Source organism: Ornithorhynchus anatinus, chromosome X3, assembly GCF_004115215.2.
Source record: "Ornithorhynchus anatinus isolate Pmale09 chromosome X3, mOrnAna1.pri.v4, whole genome shotgun sequence".
NCBI lineage: Eukaryota > Metazoa > Chordata > Mammalia > Monotremata > Ornithorhynchidae > Ornithorhynchus > Ornithorhynchus anatinus.
The window spans coordinates 32,200,815-32,220,992 of NC_041751.1; the positions used below are offsets into that span (position 1 = coordinate 32,200,815).

General features: G+C 51.5%; 3 protein-coding genes and 1 pseudogene across 3 annotated transcripts; 2 read left to right on the top strand and 2 right to left on the bottom strand.

Annotated features, from left to right (window-relative positions):
* The first annotated feature begins 2,115 nt into the window (after positions 1-2,115).
* LOC100089136 (olfactory receptor 2L5-like) lies at positions 2,116-3,054 on the top strand. Its single transcript, XM_001518578.3, has one exon. The coding sequence runs from the start codon at positions 2,116-2,118 to the stop codon at positions 3,052-3,054; it is 939 nt and encodes a 312-aa protein (XP_001518628.2).
* Positions 3,055-8,554: 5,500 nt separating this feature from the next.
* Positions 8,555-9,594, top strand: LOC100681392 (olfactory receptor 2AG2-like). The gene has a single exon (XM_029053787.2). The coding sequence runs from the start codon at positions 8,590-8,592 to the stop codon at positions 9,592-9,594; it is 1,005 nt and encodes a 334-aa protein (XP_028909620.1). The 5' UTR covers positions 8,555-8,589.
* A 2,800-nt stretch (positions 9,595-12,394) lies between these two features.
* LOC107547180 lies at positions 12,395-16,208 on the bottom strand (annotated as a pseudogene).
* A 3,006-nt stretch (positions 16,209-19,214) lies between these two features.
* LOC100089131 (olfactory receptor 2T11-like) lies at positions 19,215-20,178 on the bottom strand. Its single transcript, XM_029053788.1, is given in 2 exon segments — positions 19,215-19,577; positions 19,579-20,178. Coding segments are annotated over 2 exon segments (963 nt in total).

Here is a 20,178-nt window from a genome sequence, read left to right on the forward strand (position 1 = left end):
GCCTCCAGGGAGTTTACCTTGTAGAGATAAATTACAGATATGGACATACATGCTGTGGAGCTGAGGGTGGGGCGAATATCAAGTACTTAAGGGATACAGATCCTCAAGACTGTAAACTCGCTGTGGGCAGCGGAAGTGTCTACCAACTCTGTTCTTTGTACTCTCCCAAGCGTTTAGTACCGTTCTCTGCACACAGTAAGTGCTCCGCAAGTACCATAGATTGATTGATTTGGATCCTAAAGCCAGCCGTGGCCTCATGGAATGAGCGTCGACCTGGGCGCTGGAGGATGGAGGTTTTAACCCCCAGCTCTGCCATTTTTTGCTGAGTGACCCTCTCTGTGCCTCAGTTTCCTCATCTTTAAAATGGAAATTAAATGGCTGTCCTCCCTCCTGCTGGCACTCTAAGCCCTGTGTGGAGGAGGGACTGTGTCTGACCCAATTATTTCACGTCTACTTTTGCACTTCATCTACAGCAAGTAACAAATACTACCATTTTATTATTATTATATAGCTCAGCATTCGGATTTAAATTTTTGGTCAGTGGGGAAAGGATGGATAAATGATATAAAGCAGATCAGAAAATATCTCTCTGTATTCCAGGAAGGGTGGAAAAGGTGGTGGGAGGAGAGAGAGACGAGGAGACAGAGAGAGAGGGAGGGAGGGAGATGTAGAGAGACAGAGATAATCCATCAACCAATCATATTTTTTGAGCACTTACTGTGTGCAGGACACTGTACTAAGCACTCGGGAGAGTACAGTACAACAGAGTTGGTAGACATGTTTCCCACTTACAGTCTAGAGGAGGAGGCAGAAGTTAATATAAATAAATAAAGTATATGGATATTAGTGCGGGTAAATAAAGGGTGCAGTCCAAGTACAAGGGTGATGCGGAAGGGAGTGAGAGAAGGGGAAATGAGGGGTTAGTCGGGAAAGGCCTCTTGAAGGACATGAGGTACAGGGGGACAGAGAGAGAGAAAAAAACAAAGAGATCCAGAGAGAGACAGAGAGACGGCGACTGAAATACAAGAACAGACGCTGACAGAGTTGTTCAGTGAGTGAATGGGCAGGTGTTTCTACTTGTGAGAGAGTATTTCTGGGTGACATAATCCAATCCGTACCGCAAAAGCGAACTAAGTTTTTTTGATGGTATCCGTTAAGTGCTTACTACGTTCCAAGCACTGTCCGAATCGCGGGGGTAGTTACAGGACAGTCAGGCTGGACCCAATCCATGTCCTACCTGGGGCTCACAGCCTGAATTCCCGTTTTACAGACGAGAGAACTGAGGCACAGAGAAGTTAAGTGACTTGCTTAAGGTCCCAGAGCAGATCAGTGGCAGAACTGGGAACGGAATCCAGGTCTTTCTGGATTCTGCTCTATCCACCAGATTGTTGAGTGAAGATCCACTGGACCATTTCTGCTAAAGAAACTTTATCTGCCCCACTTAGTAAGAAACTTTCGGGAAACGTCCACTCGCTCTCCATTTCACCAGAAATGATGTGAATCAGGTGAGAGGGTGGCGTCTTCAGAGGAGCAGTCATGTATATTAAAGGAGCAACTACAGTGTACAGAGCACTATGCTAGGCATATGGGGAAATAAGATCAGAGTATTCACTCAATCAACCCATCGGTGGCATTTACTCAGCACTTACTCTGGGCAGACCGCTGTGTTGAGAAAGTACGGTACAACAGATTTGGAAGACGTGGGATCACTGCCCACAAAGAGCTTACAGTCTGCAGAGAGCAGCTTGTCTTAGTAGAAAGAGTCCGGGCCGGGGAGTCAGAGGATCTTGAGTTGGAATACTGGCTCTGCCGTCTGGCTACTGCGTGACCTTGGGCAAGTGGCTTAACTTCTCTAGGCCTCAGTTTCCGCAACTGTAAAATGGGGGTTCAATACCTGTTGTCCCTCCTACTTAGACTGTGAGCCCCCAGTGGGATGGTGGGGAGGTCCAACGTGATTAACTTGTATCTACCTCGGTACTTAGAACAGTGCTTGACACCCATTAAGAGCTTAACAAGTACTATCACTATCATTATTATAATGGCGGCTCACTAGATTTAACTCTCGATCTCATTTTCCCACCATGATTTTTCCATTCCCTCCAAGGAGGCGGAGACATGGAGAGAGGAAATGAGACGTCAACAACCGATTTGATTCTCCTGGGATTCTCCCCCGAAATTAGCCCTCCCAGCTTCCTCATCTCCCTCACCCTCCTGATCTACATCGTCGCCGTCACCGGAAACACGGTCCTTATCCGCCTGATCTGGGCGGACCTCCGGCTCCACACCCCCATGTACTTCCTGCTCGGCCAGCTCTCCCTCATCGACCTGGCCCTCATCTCCACCACCGTTCCCAAGATGGCGGCCGACTTCTTCTCAGGCAGAAGGAGCATCTCTCTTCCCGCCTGTGGAACCCAGATTTTCTTCTTCCTGACCCTAGCCGGGGCCGAGTGTCTCCTCCTGACCCTCATGTCCTTCGACCGTTCCGTGGCCATCTGCCATCCTCTGCGCTATCCAGTCCTCCTGAACCGTGGGGTCCGCCATCAGATGGTCACTGGGTGCTGGGTTGGAGGCGCCGTCAACGCCTTGATCCACACTCTCTACATCACGCGTTTGCCCATCTGTAACTCCAGGGAGATCCACCATTTCTTCTGCGAAGTTATGACCTACCTGAAGCTCTCCTGTGAGGAGACCTCTTCCTACCAACTGGGCGTGTTGGGGGCCAGTGTGGTATTCATCCTCTTCCCCTTCGGGCTCATCGTGGCCTCCTACGCCCTCATCTTCTTCACCGTCCTGCGCATGGACTCCCGAGAGGGGCGGAGGAAGGCTCTGACCACCTGCTCATCCCACCTCACCGTGGTCACCCTCTACTTTGGCCCGGGGATCTTCGTCTACGTGACGCCGCCATCTTCCCACAGCCCCGAGCGGGACCAGGGCATCTCTTTGTTCAGCACCATCCTCACCCCGATGCTGAACCCCCTCATCTACAGCCTGAGGAACCAGGAGGTGTTAGGGGCTCTGAGGAGAGTGTTGGGAAAGTGCCCATCCTCAGAGTAGAGGGAAGACATCTTACCCCTTGCCGTTCTTCACGGTGGAATGGGTGAGCTGCAGAAAACGTGTCTCAGGCAGCTGATAAACCAGGGTTGGGCCCCCTGCTTTCTGGAATTTCTGGAACTCCCTGGGAAAGGCAAGGAGCAAGTGATGACATTGGGGGAGAGCGGGGAAGTTTCCAGTATGAGAAGCAGCGTGGTCCAGTGGAAAGACTGTGGGCCTGGGAGTCCAAGGACCCACGTTCTAATCCCGGCTCTACCACCTGTCTGCTGCATGACCTTAAGCAAGTCACTTCACTTCTCTGTGTCTCGGTTACCTCATCTGTAACACGGAGATTAAGACTGTGAGCCCCATGTAGGACATGGACTGTGTCCAACCTGACCACCACGTATCTACCTCAGCGCTTAGCACTGAGCTCGGCACACGGTAAGCATTTAAGAAATGCCATTAAAAAATAAAAAAAAAAAACAAAGCCACCTCACCCTCCTTAACCTGGTTAACCCACCTTCCAGATCCAGCGCTTCCCCGAGAGATCGCTATCATCGTATCGCGGATTATAGATTGTGTTGATGAGTGTTGAGGTCGGTCGATCGATAGTATTTCCCGAGCGCTTACTGTGAGCAGGGAACTGCACTGAGCAGGTGGGAGAGTTCGGTAGAGAGAGTAGAGAGATTTGAAGCCAAGCAGCTTACGATCTAATGGGGAGACAGTCGTCGAAATACATTTGAGGTAAGGAGGAAGCGATAGAATATAAACCTAGGGACATCCGTGCAACCGAGGGGTGTAGATGATGCTGAAAGTAGCAGCAAGGGGGAAATGGGAAAAAGAGAGGTTAGTCGGGGAAGGCTTCCTGGAGGAGGTGTGATTTTAACAGGGCTGTGATGAGGGGGGAGCGGTGGTCTGAAAGGGGAAGGAGTTCCAAGCAGAAGGGAGGACATGAGAGTAAGAGGTCGGAGGGAGAGACTAGAATGAGGCATGTTGAGTAGGGTGGGAACATTTCCTCCATGAAACCTTGTTCGTCCAGCATCATCAGGACCCGCTAAACTTGAGCACCTGGAAAGAGCCCCTTGCAATCATTTTCCAAAATGTGTGTGTGTGTGTGTGTGTGTCTCTGTTGTATTAATTGAGATCTTAGCGGGTGTAAAACTCTGTAATAAGCTCTCGGGAGCGTACAGTACTACAGAACTCCTCATCTTCCCACCCAAGCCCTGTCCTCCCCCAACTTTCCCACTACCGTAGACAGCGCCGCCATCCTCCCAGTCGCACAAGCCCATAACTTTGGCATTTCCCTCGACTCATCTGTATCATTCTATGTGAGCTCCCGGTGGGCCGGAAACGTGTGAAGGTAGAAAGAGGTGTGGTTTGTTGGATTTGAGGGACTTTTACTCACTTCCTTGCATTCTGTAAAGTGAAGATAAATCCTCTTCCTTCCAATTTAGATTGTGAGCCCCATCTGGGACAGGAACTGGGTCCAACCTGATAAACTTGTATCTCTCCCAGTGCTTAGAATATAAGTGCTTAACACGTACCATTTTGAAAAATCAACTATTCCTCGTAGGAAATATAAGAACAGAAGCAATGTCTTCACCAAGTCAGGCCAGTGGTCCTCCCAGTTTACCATTCTGTCTCCACACATGGCACCAAAGGATGCTGGGAAGAACACATTTCTTTTGCCTTCCCTGACTCCATCCTCGGGATTATGGAGGTACTATCTAATACCCTTAACATTTCCTTTCTCTATTCTTCTAGCAGTCCCATTTGATCTACTCCCACCCGATAACCATTTCGTCTCTCTCTCTATCCATCCTAGAAGCTTCTTAAGACCCTTCCCAAATAATCATAATAAATGATACTTACTGAGCACTTACTCTGTGCAGAGCACTATATTAAATGTTTGGGAGAGTAAAAATACAATATCTGTGGCATTTGTTAAATGCTTTCTATATGCCAAGCACTATACTAAGCACTGTGGTAGATAAAAGTAATCAGGTCCCACGTGGGCCTCACAGTCTAAGAGGGAGATAGAACAGGTACTGAATCCCCATTTTGCCGATGAAGGAACTGAGGCACAGAGAAGTGAAGTGACTTGCTCAAGGTCACACAGCAGGTATGTGGCAGAACCCAGGTCTTACTGAGGGTGCATCAGAGTGTCCCGAGAGGAGTGGGGGAAGGAATAGCCACAGGCGGGTGGAATTTATCCTGGACCAGGAATGTGAATTTCATCCCAGCAGGTCAAAGAAAATTAAGCATCTCAGGGATATTTTAGTGCACATCTGCTGGGGTTCATCTAGAGATTTCACTTTGGAGAACTGAACTCTGATGTTCCAAAGTAAGCGAATTTCTCTTTAGAGATTAATTTACTGCAATTCTCTGGTGGTGACTGAGGTTAATTGAAGTCTGGGGACACCATTCCTGGTGGACAGTCTCTTGCGGGGCCTTTGTTTCTCAAGGAGTCGTGACTGGGGATATGATGACGTAATCTCTTCACCTGACCTTCCTGTATATCACACTCAGGGAAGGATGTATCCACAAAGTCTGATCAGTTCTGCTGGGGACCAGACTGGTGGCCATACGTGAATGTCCATCCAACACTTAATCAACCAGATTTTCCTGAAGAGCTAATCCATTGCCTCATGGTTTGAAAAGGACTCCTTGCAAAGGGGAAATCTGCACATCTCAACCACTCCAAGATGCAACGATGACTGAACACAAATAAGATGTGACTAGAGAATGAGCCTAAGATCCTTCGTCCAAAGAGAGGGCTAGATTTCTGTTGAGCTGGAATCATCCTTATTCTAAAGGTTGTAAAAGTCCCAAATCCCTAGGCTGTATAGGTGAAAACTGTAGTCTAAAATAATGACATATATTTCTTCCCCCCTTTTTTTAAAAAAAAGGTATTCGTTGAGTGCTTACTAGGTGCCAGGCACTGTATTAAGTGCTGGTGAAGATACAAGATAATCAGGTCGGACACGGTCCCTCTCCCACATGGGACTCAAGAAAGAGATGGCTCAGTAGCAACAGAGGTCATTCTTTTTCTTTTTTTTTTAACGTATTTGTTAAATGCTTATTATGTGTCAAACACCGCTCTAAGCGCTGGGATAGGTACAAGTTAATTAGGTGAGACACAATCCCTATCTCACATGGGATTCACACTCTGAGTAGAAAGGAGAACAGGTACCTGCATTTTACGGTTGTGAAAACTGAGGCCCAGAGAAGTTAAGTGTCTTGCCCAAGGTCACACAGCAAGTAGTTGGCAGAGGTGGGATTAGAACCAGGTCCTTCTGACTCTCAGGCCCATGCTAAGCCACAATCCTTCTCCGTGGACTTGGCCAGACATCAAATAATGAGTCAACCAATGATACTTATCGAGTCCTGACTTTGTGCAGATCACTGTAAGAAAGCCCCGTCATTAATAACAGACCCGTGAATCATTCACTGATTCTCTCCTTGTAATTGATTCACTTCTCCTTATCCATTTATGTGATTCGGAGTTGCAAAAACTATCCAGTAGGTCAAAAACTCCAGCCATTTGGCCGGAGCTTGACTCCGCACATCGGTCCACCTGCCTGTACTTAGGGCCATTCCAATCAGTCAATCAATCAGTGGTATTTAGAGAGCGCTTGCTGTGTGCAGAGCACTGGACTAAGCACTTGGGAGAGGCCGATACAACAGAGTTGGTAGATCTGTTCCAGGCCCACGACGAGCCGACAGTCCACCGGTGCCAGGAAAGAAGCCTCGTCTCCTGTACAAAGGTCTCCAAAGACAAATTCCTCTGGCACTGTAGCCCATGCCTAACCACCTCCTCATCAGTCTGGCAGTGTTTGAAATCACGAAATCTCCTGTGTTTTTCAGAAGGGAGGAAGACCGCCATTTTGTAAATCCAGTTTAAGTGGACCTCTGGCCCCAAAGCCGAAGAGGACGGAGAAGACTCGGAAAGCGGAGCAGACGTCCAGAGGAGGCTATAGGACGGGGCGAAGGTGAGTGCCCACCTCAGTGACGAATGAGGTCGCTTCTCGGATCCAGGACACGGGCATCGACTGGTATTTCTCGTCTTTGGAGATTCCCACACTACCGTCCCTCCGTTGTGAAGGGGGTTTCGTTGTCCTTTTCTGTTTGTCTAATAGTATCTGTTAAGTGCTTACTATGTACATAACCTCATCGGCAACATGGGGATTAAGTCCTACTCCCTCCTACTTAGACTGTGAGCCACGTGTGGGACGGGGACTATGTCCAAACTGATTAACTTGGGTCTACCCCGGCGCCTAGTACGGTGCTTGGCACAAGAATACCGAAGGCCCAAAGGGCAAGCATCCAAGTGACCAAATGCGGAGTTTTCTCTTTACAAGGAGCTCGACACACCGTAAGCTCTTAACCGCAATTACAGGGGGTGCCGTTCCTGCCCTTGGTTCGCTGAACGTTCATCTTTGCCATGTGGGACAAGGACTGTGGCTAATAACGCTCGCTGAGAAGCAGCGTGGCTCAGTGGAAAGAACACGGGCTGTGGAGTCAGGGCTCATGAGTTCGAATCCCAGCTCTGCCACTTGTCGGCTGTGTGACTGTGGGCGAGTCACTTCACTTCTCTGTGCCTCAGTTCCCTCATCTGTAAAATGGGGATTAAGACTGTGAGCCCCACGTGGGACGACCTGATTCCCCTATGTCTACCCCGGCGCTTAGAACAGTGCTCGGCACATAGTGAGCGCTTAACAAATACCAACATTATTATTATTATTATTAACGCTGATAATAATAATAACGCCGGGAAGCAGCGTGGCTCAATGGAAAGAGCCTGGGCTTCGGAGTCAGAGGTCATGGGTTCGACTCCCGGCTCTGCCTCTTATCAGCTGGGTGACTGTGGGCAAGTCACTTAACTTCTCTGTGCCTCAGTTACCTCATCTGTAAAATGGGGATTAGCCGGGAGCCTCACGTGGGACAACCTGATGACCCTGTATCTACCCCAGCGCTTGGAACAGTGCTCTGCGCATACTAAGCGCTTAACAAATACCAACATTATTAAGAATTAATGGTATTTGTTAAGTGCTTCCTTTGTGCCGAGCTCCGTACTAAGCACCGGGGTAGATACCGGTAAGCTTCTTTATACTGCGCCTGCCCCAGCATTTAGCACAGTGGGACGGGCACTGTGTCTGATCTGATTAACCTGGATCTACCCCAGGGTTTAGAACGGTGCTTACCTCACAGTAAGCACATAACAAATATAATAATGATGATGGTGATGATGACGATGTGTCGTAGAGCTGAAACTGAGTGTACATTTAGAAACCCTCAGTTTTTCTAAACTCAAAATGTCTTAAGACAAGGACTCCCTTGAAGAAGGTTGAAGAACGCGGGAAGTAGTAGATGATCAAGTAATCACGAAAAGCCACGTCACTCCGCGCTGTCTCCCATACCGTCAGGGGCTTGAACTTTAGCAGGGAAGAGGTGAGGAGATGATGGACAGCAAAAGTGGAAGCACGGTGGTGTGAAACCATCACTCCTCTCACTCTGGCCCCTCGAACCCCCGGTTCCAACCGGCGAGGAAAAGGCATGGGGAGAAGGAATGAGTCCTCAACTGCAGATTTCATTCTCCTGGGACTCTTCCCTGAGTGTAGGCATCGGAATCTCCTCATCTATATCGCTCTCCTGATCTACTTCGTCGCCATCGCTGGCAACGCGGTCCTGGTTCTCCTGATCTGGGTGGACTTCCGGCTCCACGTCCCCATGTACTTCCTGCTCAGCCAGCTCTCCCTCGTGGACGCCATCTTGATATCCACCGCTGTCCCCAAGATGGTGGCCGACTTCTTCTCAGGGAGGAGGAACATCTCCCGTGTGGCCTGTGGAGCCCAGATGTTCTTGTACCTGACCCTCGGGGACGCCGAGCGCCTCCTCCTGACGCTCACGTCCTACGATCGCTACGTGGCCGTCTGCCATCCCCTGCGTTACCCGGTCCTCGTGAGCCCCGTCTCCTGCGTGAAGATGGTGGTCGTGACCTGGTCCGGCTGTGTGCTCGGTTCCCTGGTCCACACCACCTACACCATGAACATCCCCGTCCGTGGGGCCGGGGAGATTCACCAGTACTTCTGTGAACTCCTGATCGTTCTGAAGCTCGCCCGTCGGGACACCTCGACCTACGATAGGGTGGTCATAGCGTCGGGCCTGACTTTGCTTCTCACCCCCTCCTCTCTCATCGTGGCCTCTTACGCCCTCATCTTCCTCAGCGTCCTGCGCATGGCCTCCCGGGAGGGGCGGAAGAAAGCCCCGGCCACCCGCTCCTCCCACCTCGCCGTGGTCGCCCTCTACTTCGGTCCCGCCGTGTTCATCTACGTGAGGCCGGACTCCTTCCGCAGCCCCGAGCAGAACCAGGCTCTCTCCGTGTTCCCCACCATCCTCACCCCTGCCCTGAACCCCCTCATCTACAGCCTGAGGAACAAGGAGGTGTTGAGGACGCTGAACAAAGTGTTGGGGAAGTGTTCTGTCCGGCAGTGGCGCAGGAATGTTTTACGCCTCTCTCGGTTGCCCTTAGGGAATGGGAGAACAGGCTCTCTGCCCTGATTCGCAGCCTAACCTGTGGCCTGACCTAGGCATCAATCCATTGATCGGTGTCATTTCCTGAGCACTTTCTACGTGCGGAGTGCTCCACTGAACGTTTGGGAGAGGACGATACAACATGCCGCCTCTCCGGAATTCGTGCTTTCCTTCAGCCAGTGGGGATGAGACAGTGTGGTCTAGTGGAAAGAGTGCAGGCCTGGGAGTCAGAGACCTGGGTTCTAATCCTGGCTCTGCCACTTGTCTGTTGTCATAACGTCTCTGGGCCTCAGTTTCCTCACGATAATGTCGGTATTTGTTAAGCGCTCACTATGTGCACGGCACTGTTCTAAGAGCTGGGATATACAGGGTAATCAGCTTGGCCCACATGAGGCTCACGGTCTTCATCCCCATTTTGCAGATGAGGTAACTGAGGCACTGAGAAGCCAAGTGCCTTGCCCACAGTCACACGGCTGACTCATCTGTAAAACGAGGGCGACAGACCTGATCTTGAAGCGACCCTGTCCCCGGACCCTAGCCCAGGACCACCACCAATCTCAAACTGGACAACACATCGTACTTTTCCGAGGTCTAAAAAAAAAAAAATTGACCAAAATGCTATCACCCTATTTTAAAAGTGACAAATGAAGTAAATGTATTTCCATTAGCGATGTGAATACGTAACAGTAATGAAAGATTCTGAGTTACTCTTACGCGTACTAAAGTAAGCGCCTAATTTTCAAAGAGTTTCTTTCATGCTATTCAACTCCAAATTGTGCTAACAGACAGGTGAAATTAGAGCATCGCCCGCTTTCCTTCCAGCTGCCCTCATCTTCCCCGCCACCTTCCACTGGGTCTCCCTTCTAGGGCTACTGCTGTGTCGGGGCGGGAGAGCACCCGGGCCTCAACCCCACGGCCCTGACGTCCATATCCGTAATCAGTAGCATTTATTGAGCGCCTACTGTGTGCAGAGCACGGCACTAATCACTTAGGAGGATAGAACTGAGCGCGCGGGCGTGATTCCTCCCCTCCAAGAGCGTACAGTGTCTCGGGCGCTGTACCGAATGCTTGGGAGAGGACGGTACGGTGGGTAGGCACGATCCCGGCCCTCAAGACGTTCAAAGTCAATCGGGTGCAGAGCGCTGTGCTGAGCGCTTGGGAGAGGACGGATAATAGAGTTGGCAGACACAAGGAACTTACACTTCACAGGGGAGGCAGACATTAAAAGAAAGTGGGAAGGGGCAGAGGACGAGCTGGGTAAGGATTGGCGTGGGTGATTAGGTGCGTCTGTGGGTGTGTCTGTGTGTAAAGCAGGCAGGCAGTAGGCCACCTCTCTGATTATTGTAATGATGACAGAGTTGTACTTCAAATCTAGTTGCTCCAGTGCCCTTAGAAGCCAGGGCTAATTATCCTTTCCACCCTTTACTGGATAGATAGTTTGAAGTCCAGTCTGTCCGCCAGTGATATTTATTGAGCATCGATTGTGTGCAGAGCACTGTACTGAGCGCTTGGGAGAGTACATTGCGACTGAGTCAGTAGACACGTTCCTGCCCCTAAGGAGCTTACAGTCCGGGGGGGGGGGGGGGGGGTAGACAGGCATCAAGTAATCAATCAAGAAATGATATTCATTGAGCGCTTACTGCGGGGCTGCACTGTACTTGGGAGGGTACAATATAACAGAGTTGATAGACACATTCCCTGCCCGCAAGGAGCTTATAGTCTAGAGGAGAAGTCAGCCATTGATCAGTCAATCAGTTGTATCCATTGAGGGCTTATTGTGTGCAGAGCACTGTACTAAGCGCTTGGTAGAATACGACAGAGTCGGTAGACGTGTTCTCTGCCCTTAAGGAGCTTACGGTCAAGAGCCAAACATAATACTAATAGAGGTTTTTGTTAAGCGCTTACTACGTGCCAAGCACTGTTCTGAGCGGGGTCCCACGTGGGGCTCACATCCTTCGTCCCCATTTTACAGATGAGGTAACCGAGGCACAGAGAAGTTAAGTGACTCACCCAAAGTCACGCAGCTGGCAAGTGGCGGAGCTGGGCTCAGCACTCACGGCCCAAGCCCGTGCCCTTTCCACTAGGCCGCGATAATCGATAACATTTCCTTGGTGACACATCGCATTCAGTTTTGAATCTTCCCTCATCCATCAGTCCGCGACAGATGCGGCGTGGCTCAGTGGCAAGAGCCCGGGCTTGGGAGTCAGAGGTCGTGGGTTCGAATGCCGGCTCTGCCACTTGTCAGCTGGGTGACTGTGGGCAAGTCACCTGACTTCTCTGGGCCTCAGTTCCCTCATCTGGAAAATGGGGATGAAGACTGTGAGCCTCGCGTGGGACGACCTGATGACCCTGTATCTACCCCAGAGTCTTAGAACGGTGCATGTGCTTAACCAATACCAACATTATCGTTATTATTATTATTATTTATTGAGCCCTTCCTGTGTGCAGAGCTCCATACTAAGCACTTATCAGCCCGGGCCAGCTCCCCAGTGGGGTCCCTTCTCACTCTGGCAAATGCTGGTTGTTCCCCTGCTTGTTCGTGGCTCAGTGGAAAGAGCCCGGGCTTTGGAGTCAGAGGTCATGGGTTCGCATCCCGGCTCGGCCACTCGTCAGCTGGGTGACTTTGGGCAAGTCACTTCACTTCTCGGTGCCTCAGTGACCTCATCTGTAAAATGGGGATTAAGACCGTGAGCCCCACGTGGGACGACCCGATTCCCCTGTGTCTACCCCAGCGCTTAGAACAGTGCTCGGCACATAGTAAGCGCTTAACAAATACCAGCATTATTATTATCTGTCTGCTTGTTCCCCTGCTTCTTCTCCTAATTCATATTTATGTTTATCTCCCGCTCAGACGGTAAGCTCGTCACGGGCCGGGAATGTGTCTGCGAATTCCGTTGTATTATACTCTCCCGAGCGCTTAGTAGAGTGCTCTTCCCACAGTACGCGCTCGATAAATACGACCCATCGACGGATTGAAGGAGCAGCACGTCCCCAACACCTCGGCCAACGCCCTCAGCACCTCTTTGTTCCTCAGGCTGTAGATGAGGGGGTTCAGGGCGGGGGTGATCAAAGTTCCGAATATAGAGCAGGCCTGGTTCTGCTCAGGGGAATGCGAGATACCGGGGGTCATGTAGATGAAGAAGATCGGGCCGTAGTAGAGGGTGACCACGGTGAGGTGGGAAGAGCAGGTGGTCAGGGCCTTCCTCCTCCCCACCCGGGACTCCATGCGCAGGACGGTGAGGAAGATGAGGGCCTAGGAGGCCGTGATGAGGGAGAAGGGGATGAGGATCAACGCGAACCCGAACGCTAACACCACCGTGTCGTAGGTTGAGGCGTCCCGGCAGGCGAGCCGCAGTACGGTCGGAAGTTCGCAGGAGTATCGGTGGATCGCCCTGGCCCCGCAGATCGGAATGCTCATCGTGTAGAGGACGTTGCTCAAAGAAAAGAAGGCACACCCCACCCAGGTGCCGGCGACCGTCCCCAGGCAGAGCCCCGGGCTCACGGGGACCGGGTAACGCAGGGGGTGGCAGACGGCCACGAAGCGGTCGTAGGACATGAGGGTCAGGAGGAGGCACTCGGACGAGCCGAGGGTCAGGTAACAGAACATCTGGGCTCCGCAGGCGAACGCCGAGATGTTTCTCCTCCCCGAGAAGAAGTCGGACGCCATCTTGGGCTCGGTGGTGTTGAGCAAAGCCAGGTCCATGAGGGAGAGCTGGCTGAGCAGGAAATACATGGGGGCGTGGAGCCGGCGGTCCCTCCAGATCGGGAGGATCAGGACGGCGTTCCCGGTTACCGCGACGGCGAAGATCAGGAGGTTGACGGAGATGAGGAAGGCCCGGTGTCTGAACTCGGGGAAGAGGCCCAGGAGAATGAAGTCCGTCGATGACGTCTCATTCCCCTCCGCCGTGCCTCCTCTTGGTTTCTTGGCACCGGAACTGCGGTGAGGAAAACAGAGTAGGCGGGAGACCAGCTCTTTGCCCAAGTTAGTCTCCTGTAATTATAACAATAATAAAAATAATGAGGTATTTGTTAAGCGCATACTATGTGCCAAGCGCTGCTCTAAGTGCTAATAACATGGATAATATTGGAAAACTCCCCCTGGACCGTGAGCTCGTTTTGGGCCGGGAAAGTGTCTGCCAGTTCTGTTATCCTCTCCCAAGTGCTGAGTATAGTGCTCTGCGCACAGTAAGTGCTCAGTAAATACCTCTGACTGATTATTAAGCACTTACTCTGCTCCCATCATCGTGCTAAGCACGGAGGCAGAAGAAAATCACATCGGTCACAGGTCCAGCCCTGCTTTTTCCCGACCCCTTGGTTAGCTTTGACTCTGTGGGACTTTGCTTTCTCTAGAAAATGCTGTCTACCCTTGATTTGACAAACCAAGTTCTCTCCTCATTCTTTTCTTATCTCTGGCTGCTGCTTCTCGGACTCTCTCCCCTCTCACCCCTAACTGTGGATGTCCATCAAAGGCTCCATTCTGGGTCTCCCTCCCTTCTCATGCTACATTATTATTATTATTGTGGTGTTTGTTAAGTGCTTAAGTTCTAAGCGCTGGGGTAGTTACAAGGTAATCAGGTCGTCCCACGAGGGGGTCCCAGTTTTAATCCCCATTTTAACAGATGTGGCACAGAGAAGCTAAGCGGCTTGCCCAAGGTCACAGAGCGGACAAGTGGCGGAGCCGGGATTAGAACCCACGTCCCCTGACTCCCAAGCCCACGCTCTTTCCCCTGAGCCACGCTGCTTCCTCCACCCTCATGGCTCCGGATACCTCCTCGGGGCGGACGACTCCCAAATCCATCTCACGGCCTGAAACTCTTCACCTCCTGTGGCGGTCACTCCACCTAGCCCCGGCATTCGGGATGGGGGAAGAAGAACTCAGCAGCCGGGCTCCGGTCTCCTAAATGCCCTTTCCCGAGGGCAGTTCGATTGAGTTGCCCCTCATGCCTTACATGGATTTAACCAGGATCCAAGCTAATCAGAGGAAAGCACTGGGGAGGGCGAAGGGGGCCGGGGAGTTGGTGAAGAAGGCCCGGGAGTCATTTATGGCTTGACGAGGGTTGGAGCCTTGATCCCGGGAGGACAGGACCCGGGGGGGGGGGGGGGGGGGCTCAGAGCCGTGAATCTGGAAAGACACAGGGTGCAGGGAGAGAGCTCGGATGTGAATGTAGGGGATTAGGATAGCCACAAGGTTTAGAGATCCAGAGGTCAGAATTACAAAGGAGCTTCCTTCCTGCCTCTGACGGGCATTACGTGGCACAGAATACCCTGGACGCTGCAGGACTCGGAGAGGGCGAGTCTGAAATCTGGGACACTCTAAGAAAACAGACCAGAGGAATGTAAGTCCTGGGATGCTCACAGCAAAGTACAGAGGGTCCTAGAGGGAAAAGTATTAGTTCTGGGAAAAGGCCGTTTGGGCTGGAATTCTATTTGTTTCCTGATTAAGAATACGGTTCAACGGTGGTTGAACCGAAGACGGTTCAACGGTGGTTGAGATCCCTGGTCTTGGGGTCTGCTGGAAGAGAAGCTCCAGATGCCGGAGAGACGTGCTGAACTGGGGAGCCAGGGGAGGGAGAGCTTGCTCAGTGAGCTTCCTGTAGCCAGCTTTGGGGTGCTGGGGAGGAGAGCGAGGTCAATCCCCGATGATCCTCTCACTTTAAGGGAGAAAGCAAGGCACGACACGATCCGGCAAGGATCTGACACGGCAAGGATCTGACACGAGATCAGAGGAGAGACTGGGGCTCAGGGATTTGCAGATATCCTGCAGAGATCTCCAAATCTGCCAGGCCCGGGAAGGGAAGAACCGGAGGCCTTTAGGCCTCAGGGGAGGCTGACTGGTCCCAGCGGCTGCTAAAGTGTCTCCAGACGCTCTTCTGGGTGGGATTTAGAGCTGAGAACCCCGATACATCACACTCCTTTGCAGTCTTGCTTCACAGCATCTCCACAGTCCACCCCTTCCTCTCCTTTCCAACCGCCCACCAGGCTGGTCCAAGCATTTGTAATCTCCCACCTCAAGTCCTACACTCATTTTTCATTATTGCGTGGTATTTATAAAGCGCCGGGCACCTTATGTAGCGCTGGGGTAGATACAAGATGAACAGGTCCTCCAGGCTCCTCTGCAGTCCAGATTTTCCTCTGCTGCCCAGGTCGTTTTCTGAAACTATCTCCCCATTCCTCATAAACCTCCAAAGGTTTCTCTTCCCTCTCCACATCAAACGGAACTATCTGATCGTCAGCTTTAAGACATTCCCATAGGTTCACCCCTTTCTACGGTTCAGAGAGGAAAGAAAGAGAGGAGCGGGGTGAGGAGGAGAGAGCTTGATGAGGCTAAGATTTTAGTAGCTATTTCTACCGCCTTTCTTAACGTGTGCCCAAGAGGGATCGTAACGAAGGATTTTCCTAGATGCTCTCCATTTTATTACCCCTTGAGATCTCTGATGGCTGCAGTCTGGTCTCCTTTGCTCTTCTCTGTTCTCCGGCTCTGAGGTCAGCTAGGCTCAGCCCCACAGCCATCCGCTCCACCGGGCCTTGAGAAATCCGGAAGGAGCTATCGGATCCAATGCGCCGAACGGAACAGTCGACACCCGGATTCCATTTGGAGCCAAAATCACCGTGACTTCGAGTTCTGTTTCTAGTAAAGTCATTTTGAATTGTTGCTGAGGGATCGGAGCTTGAAAGGTAACAGCGATCCCTCCGGCGTCACCAGCAAAATCCAACCTGGGCTATTTCTCCAGAGAGATGGCTCTCCCACCATCTACCCAGTCTGAGCAGTCACTCCGCCTCGGAGACCATTCAAAATCTTCTCCCCTTTTCATCGCAGTCCGTCTCTGAATGATGAAACACGACCGTGTCTCTCCATAGAGACCGAACACAGATGCTCGTTCCGGTGGCGATGGAAAATCTGCTCTCCACAGTTTATCTGAATCGGGCTTCAGCCGGCGAGTAATGATAATAATAAAAATAATAGTAATCGTTAAGCACTTACTATATGCCAAGCACTATTCTAAGCGCTGGAGTAGATACAGGCTAATCGGGTCTCACATAGGGCCCACAGTCAGCACAGGAGAAAGAACGGGCATTGAATCTACATTTTGCAGATGAGGGAACTGAGGCACAGAGAAGTGAAGTGACTGCCCAAGGTCACACTGCAGGAAGGTGGAGAATCTGGGTTTAGAATCCAGGTCCTCTGACTCCGAGGCCCCTGTACTTTCCACCCGGCCACACTGCGAGGGCATCCATTCTGTCCGAGGCTTAAGTACGGAACTGAGGCCAGGAAGAACTGTTCGAGTCACTCAACCCACGCCACGGTCTCCTTGAGTCAGAAGGAGCCTCTCCTGAGAACCGTGTCCCCAAACTTCAATTAACATGACTGTCAGAGGCCGTCCCCAAAATCACGTTCCCTAGAGAAGAAACAAACTGGAATCTCAGCGAACCGAGCCAAACGTTCCAGAAATGAAGGCTCCAAAGCCTTCCCCGAAGTAGCCGTGAACACCCCCCCACACGTCCCTCTGTGAGATCGATGTCCCTAGGCGGGGTCAAGGATATGCTTCGTCAACACAGAGCAGTTTAAGGAAGTGGATTGAATCTGTTCACTTTGGGCGTTTGATATTCACCCCACCCTCAGTCCCATAGCACTCTATGTACATACTTATAAATTACGTATTTCGAACTATCTATTTATATTAATGACTGTCTTTCCCTCTGGACTGTAAGCACGTTGGGGGCAGGAAATACATCTACCAACTCTTTGGTACTTTACAGTACAGTACAGTAAGTACTCGATACTGATGATGATAATGATGATGATGATGACGACGAAGTGGCTTTTCCCTCCCTCTCTCATTGGTCTTGGATGTGAAAGAGAAACCCCCAACTCCGGCTGAGTGACACTGGGGAGAAGAGTGGCTAAGATTTTCTGAAGGGATAGGAAGGATGGTGAAGTGCCCAGAGGGTGGACCGGATTGGCTCGACGTGGAAAGCAGCGTGGCCTCGAGGAAAGAGCATGAGCCTGGGAGTCCGAGGACCTGGGTTCTAATCCCAGCTCTGCCACTTGTCTGCTGTGTGACCTTGGGCTCGCTTCTCTATGCCTCAGTTTCCTCAACTGTAAAATGGGGATTCGTTACCTGTTCTCCATCCCACTTAGACTGTGAGTCCCATGGGGGACAGGGACTGTGTCTGACCTGATTACCCCCGGATCTATTCCAGGGCTTAGTACAATGCTTGGGACACAAGCAAACATTTAAACCCCTAGACTGTAAACTCACTGTGGGCAGGGACCGTGTCTATCAGCTCCGTTGTATTGTACTCTCTCAAGAGCTTAGTGCGGAGCTCTGCACCCTAAGCAAAATGGATGTATGGATTCCCCTTTTAGAGAGTGCAGAGCCCAGATAATTACCGAGAGAGACGCCCGCCCTCCTACCTTACACAGAGTAAGCGCTCAATAAATACTATTGAATGAATGAATGATTTCCTACTACAACCCAGCCCACACACTTCGCTCCTCTAATGCCAACCTACTGACTGTACCTTGATTTCACCCGTCCCACATCTCAACCCCATGTCCCTGTCTGCTTCTGGCCTGAAACTCTGTCCCCTTCCATATACGCCCGACCATTCGTCTCTCCACCCTCAAAACCTTATTTATTGAAGGCACGGCTCTTCCTAGAGGGTTTCCCCAACCGAGCCCTCATTTCCCCTTCTCTCACTCCCTTCTGCGTCACTCTTACATGTGGATTTGCACCATTTATTCAACCCTCCCTCAGCCCCATGGCATTTATGTCTGTGTTGTATTTATGTTCATGTCTGCCTCCCCTTCTGGAACATAAGCTTGTCGTGGGCAAGGAAGGTCTCTTCCAACTCAGTTGTACTCTCCCAAGTGCTTAGTACAGTGCTCTTCATATAGTAAGCATTCAATAAATACCACTGATTGATTGATTAATCGAGACCTTCCCAGTATCTCTCAAAGAGTGATCTCTCTGTATCTATGTTTCCCTTTCATTCTTGGTCCATCAGTCCTGACTCTTTAGACACCCTTTCCCATCTGCCCCCTCCCCCAGAATCCCTACCCCCTTAATCCCCCTGGAGACTCAGAAAACCTTGCCACTTTCCTCACAGACAAGACGTCACCATCACGCGGGACAACCTGATCCACCCCAGCGCTTAGAACAGTGCTCTACACATAGTAAGCGCTTAACAAATACCAACGTTATTATTATTATTAGGATGTCTCAAATACAAGGCAGAGTAAGGACAGGAAAACTACAATAATAACCATTCTACTAATTCCACTGTGTTGTACTCTCCTAAGTGCTTAGTTCAGTGTTCTTCACACAGTAAGAGCTCAGTGAATACTACTGACTGATTGATTCGTGTCTGTCTCCTGTTCTGGACTGTAAGCTTCTTGTGGGCAGGGAATGTATCTACCAATTCCGATGTATCGTCCTCTCCCAAATGCTTACTGCAGCGCTCCGCACACAGTAAGCGCTCAGCCAATACCACTGATAGATTGATTACTGACTGAGAACATGGGATTCTCCAAAGGGAAGGAAAGTGTCCAAGGTTGTCCATGAGGAAATGCGGCAACTCAGACCGTATTCAAGACCAGCTGACTGGAAATCTCCGATCCATCTGCCCGTCTGGAATCGGTGATTTCACAGCAGAAAATTCTTCCCGCTAGACTGCAGAACCAAGCTCTGCTTCATGATCTTGGTCAGGGCCCCCAGAACCTCCCTGTTCCTCAGGCTGTAGATGAGGGGGTTGAGGACGGGGGTGAGGAGCGTCCCAAACAGAGAGACGCCCCGGTTCCGGTCGGGGGAGTGGGAGGGGCCGGGGGTCATGTAGATGAAGATCCCCGGGCCGAAGTAGAGGGTGACCACGGTGAGGTGGGAGGAGCAGGTGGTCAGAGCCTTCCTCCGTCCCTCCCTGGAGTCCACGCGCAGGACGGAGAGGAAGATGAGGACGTGGGACGCCGCGATGAGGCTCACCGGGATGAGGAGGAAGGCGATGCCCGAAACAGGACACCGCCATCTCGAACGCCGAGGTGTCCTTGCAGGCCAACTTCACCACGCTCGGCAGCTCGCAGAAGTACTGGCGGATCTCCCGGGAGCCACAGACGGGGAGAGTCGCCGCGTAGACGGTGAGGACCAGGGAAGACAGCGTCCCCCCGATCCGGGACCCGCTGACCATCTGCAGGCAGACGCCGGGGCTCACGAGGACCGGGTAACGCAGGGGGTGACAGACGGCCACGTAGCGGTCGAAGGACATGAGGGTCAGCACGAGGCACTCGGCGATCCCTACGGTCAGGTACAAGAACATCTGAACTCCGCAGGCGACGCGCGAGATGGCTCTCTTCCCCGAGAAGAAGTCAGACGCGATCTTGGGGGTCGTGGTGGACGTCAAGGCCAAGTCCAGGAGGGACAGTTGGCTGAGCAGGAAGTACATGGGGACGTGGAGGCGGGAATCCACCCAAATCAGCAGGATCAAGACGGCGTTGGCCGTGAAGGCGGCTAGGTAGACCAGGAGGACGACGGAGACGAGGAAGCCGCGATGTTGGAATTCCGGGAAGAGTCCCAAGAGAGTGAAATCTGTCCCTTGCGTCTCATTCTGCCTCCACAT

What these genes read in the sequence shown, in the direction of transcription:
- LOC100089136 (XM_001518578.3), top strand. Translation starts at nt 2,116, where the DNA reads ATGGAGAGAGGAAATGAGACGTCAACAACCGATTTGATTCTCCTGGGA.
- LOC100681392 (XM_029053787.2), top strand. Translation starts at nt 8,590, where the DNA reads ATGGGGAGAAGGAATGAGTCCTCAACTGCAGATTTCATTCTCCTGGGA.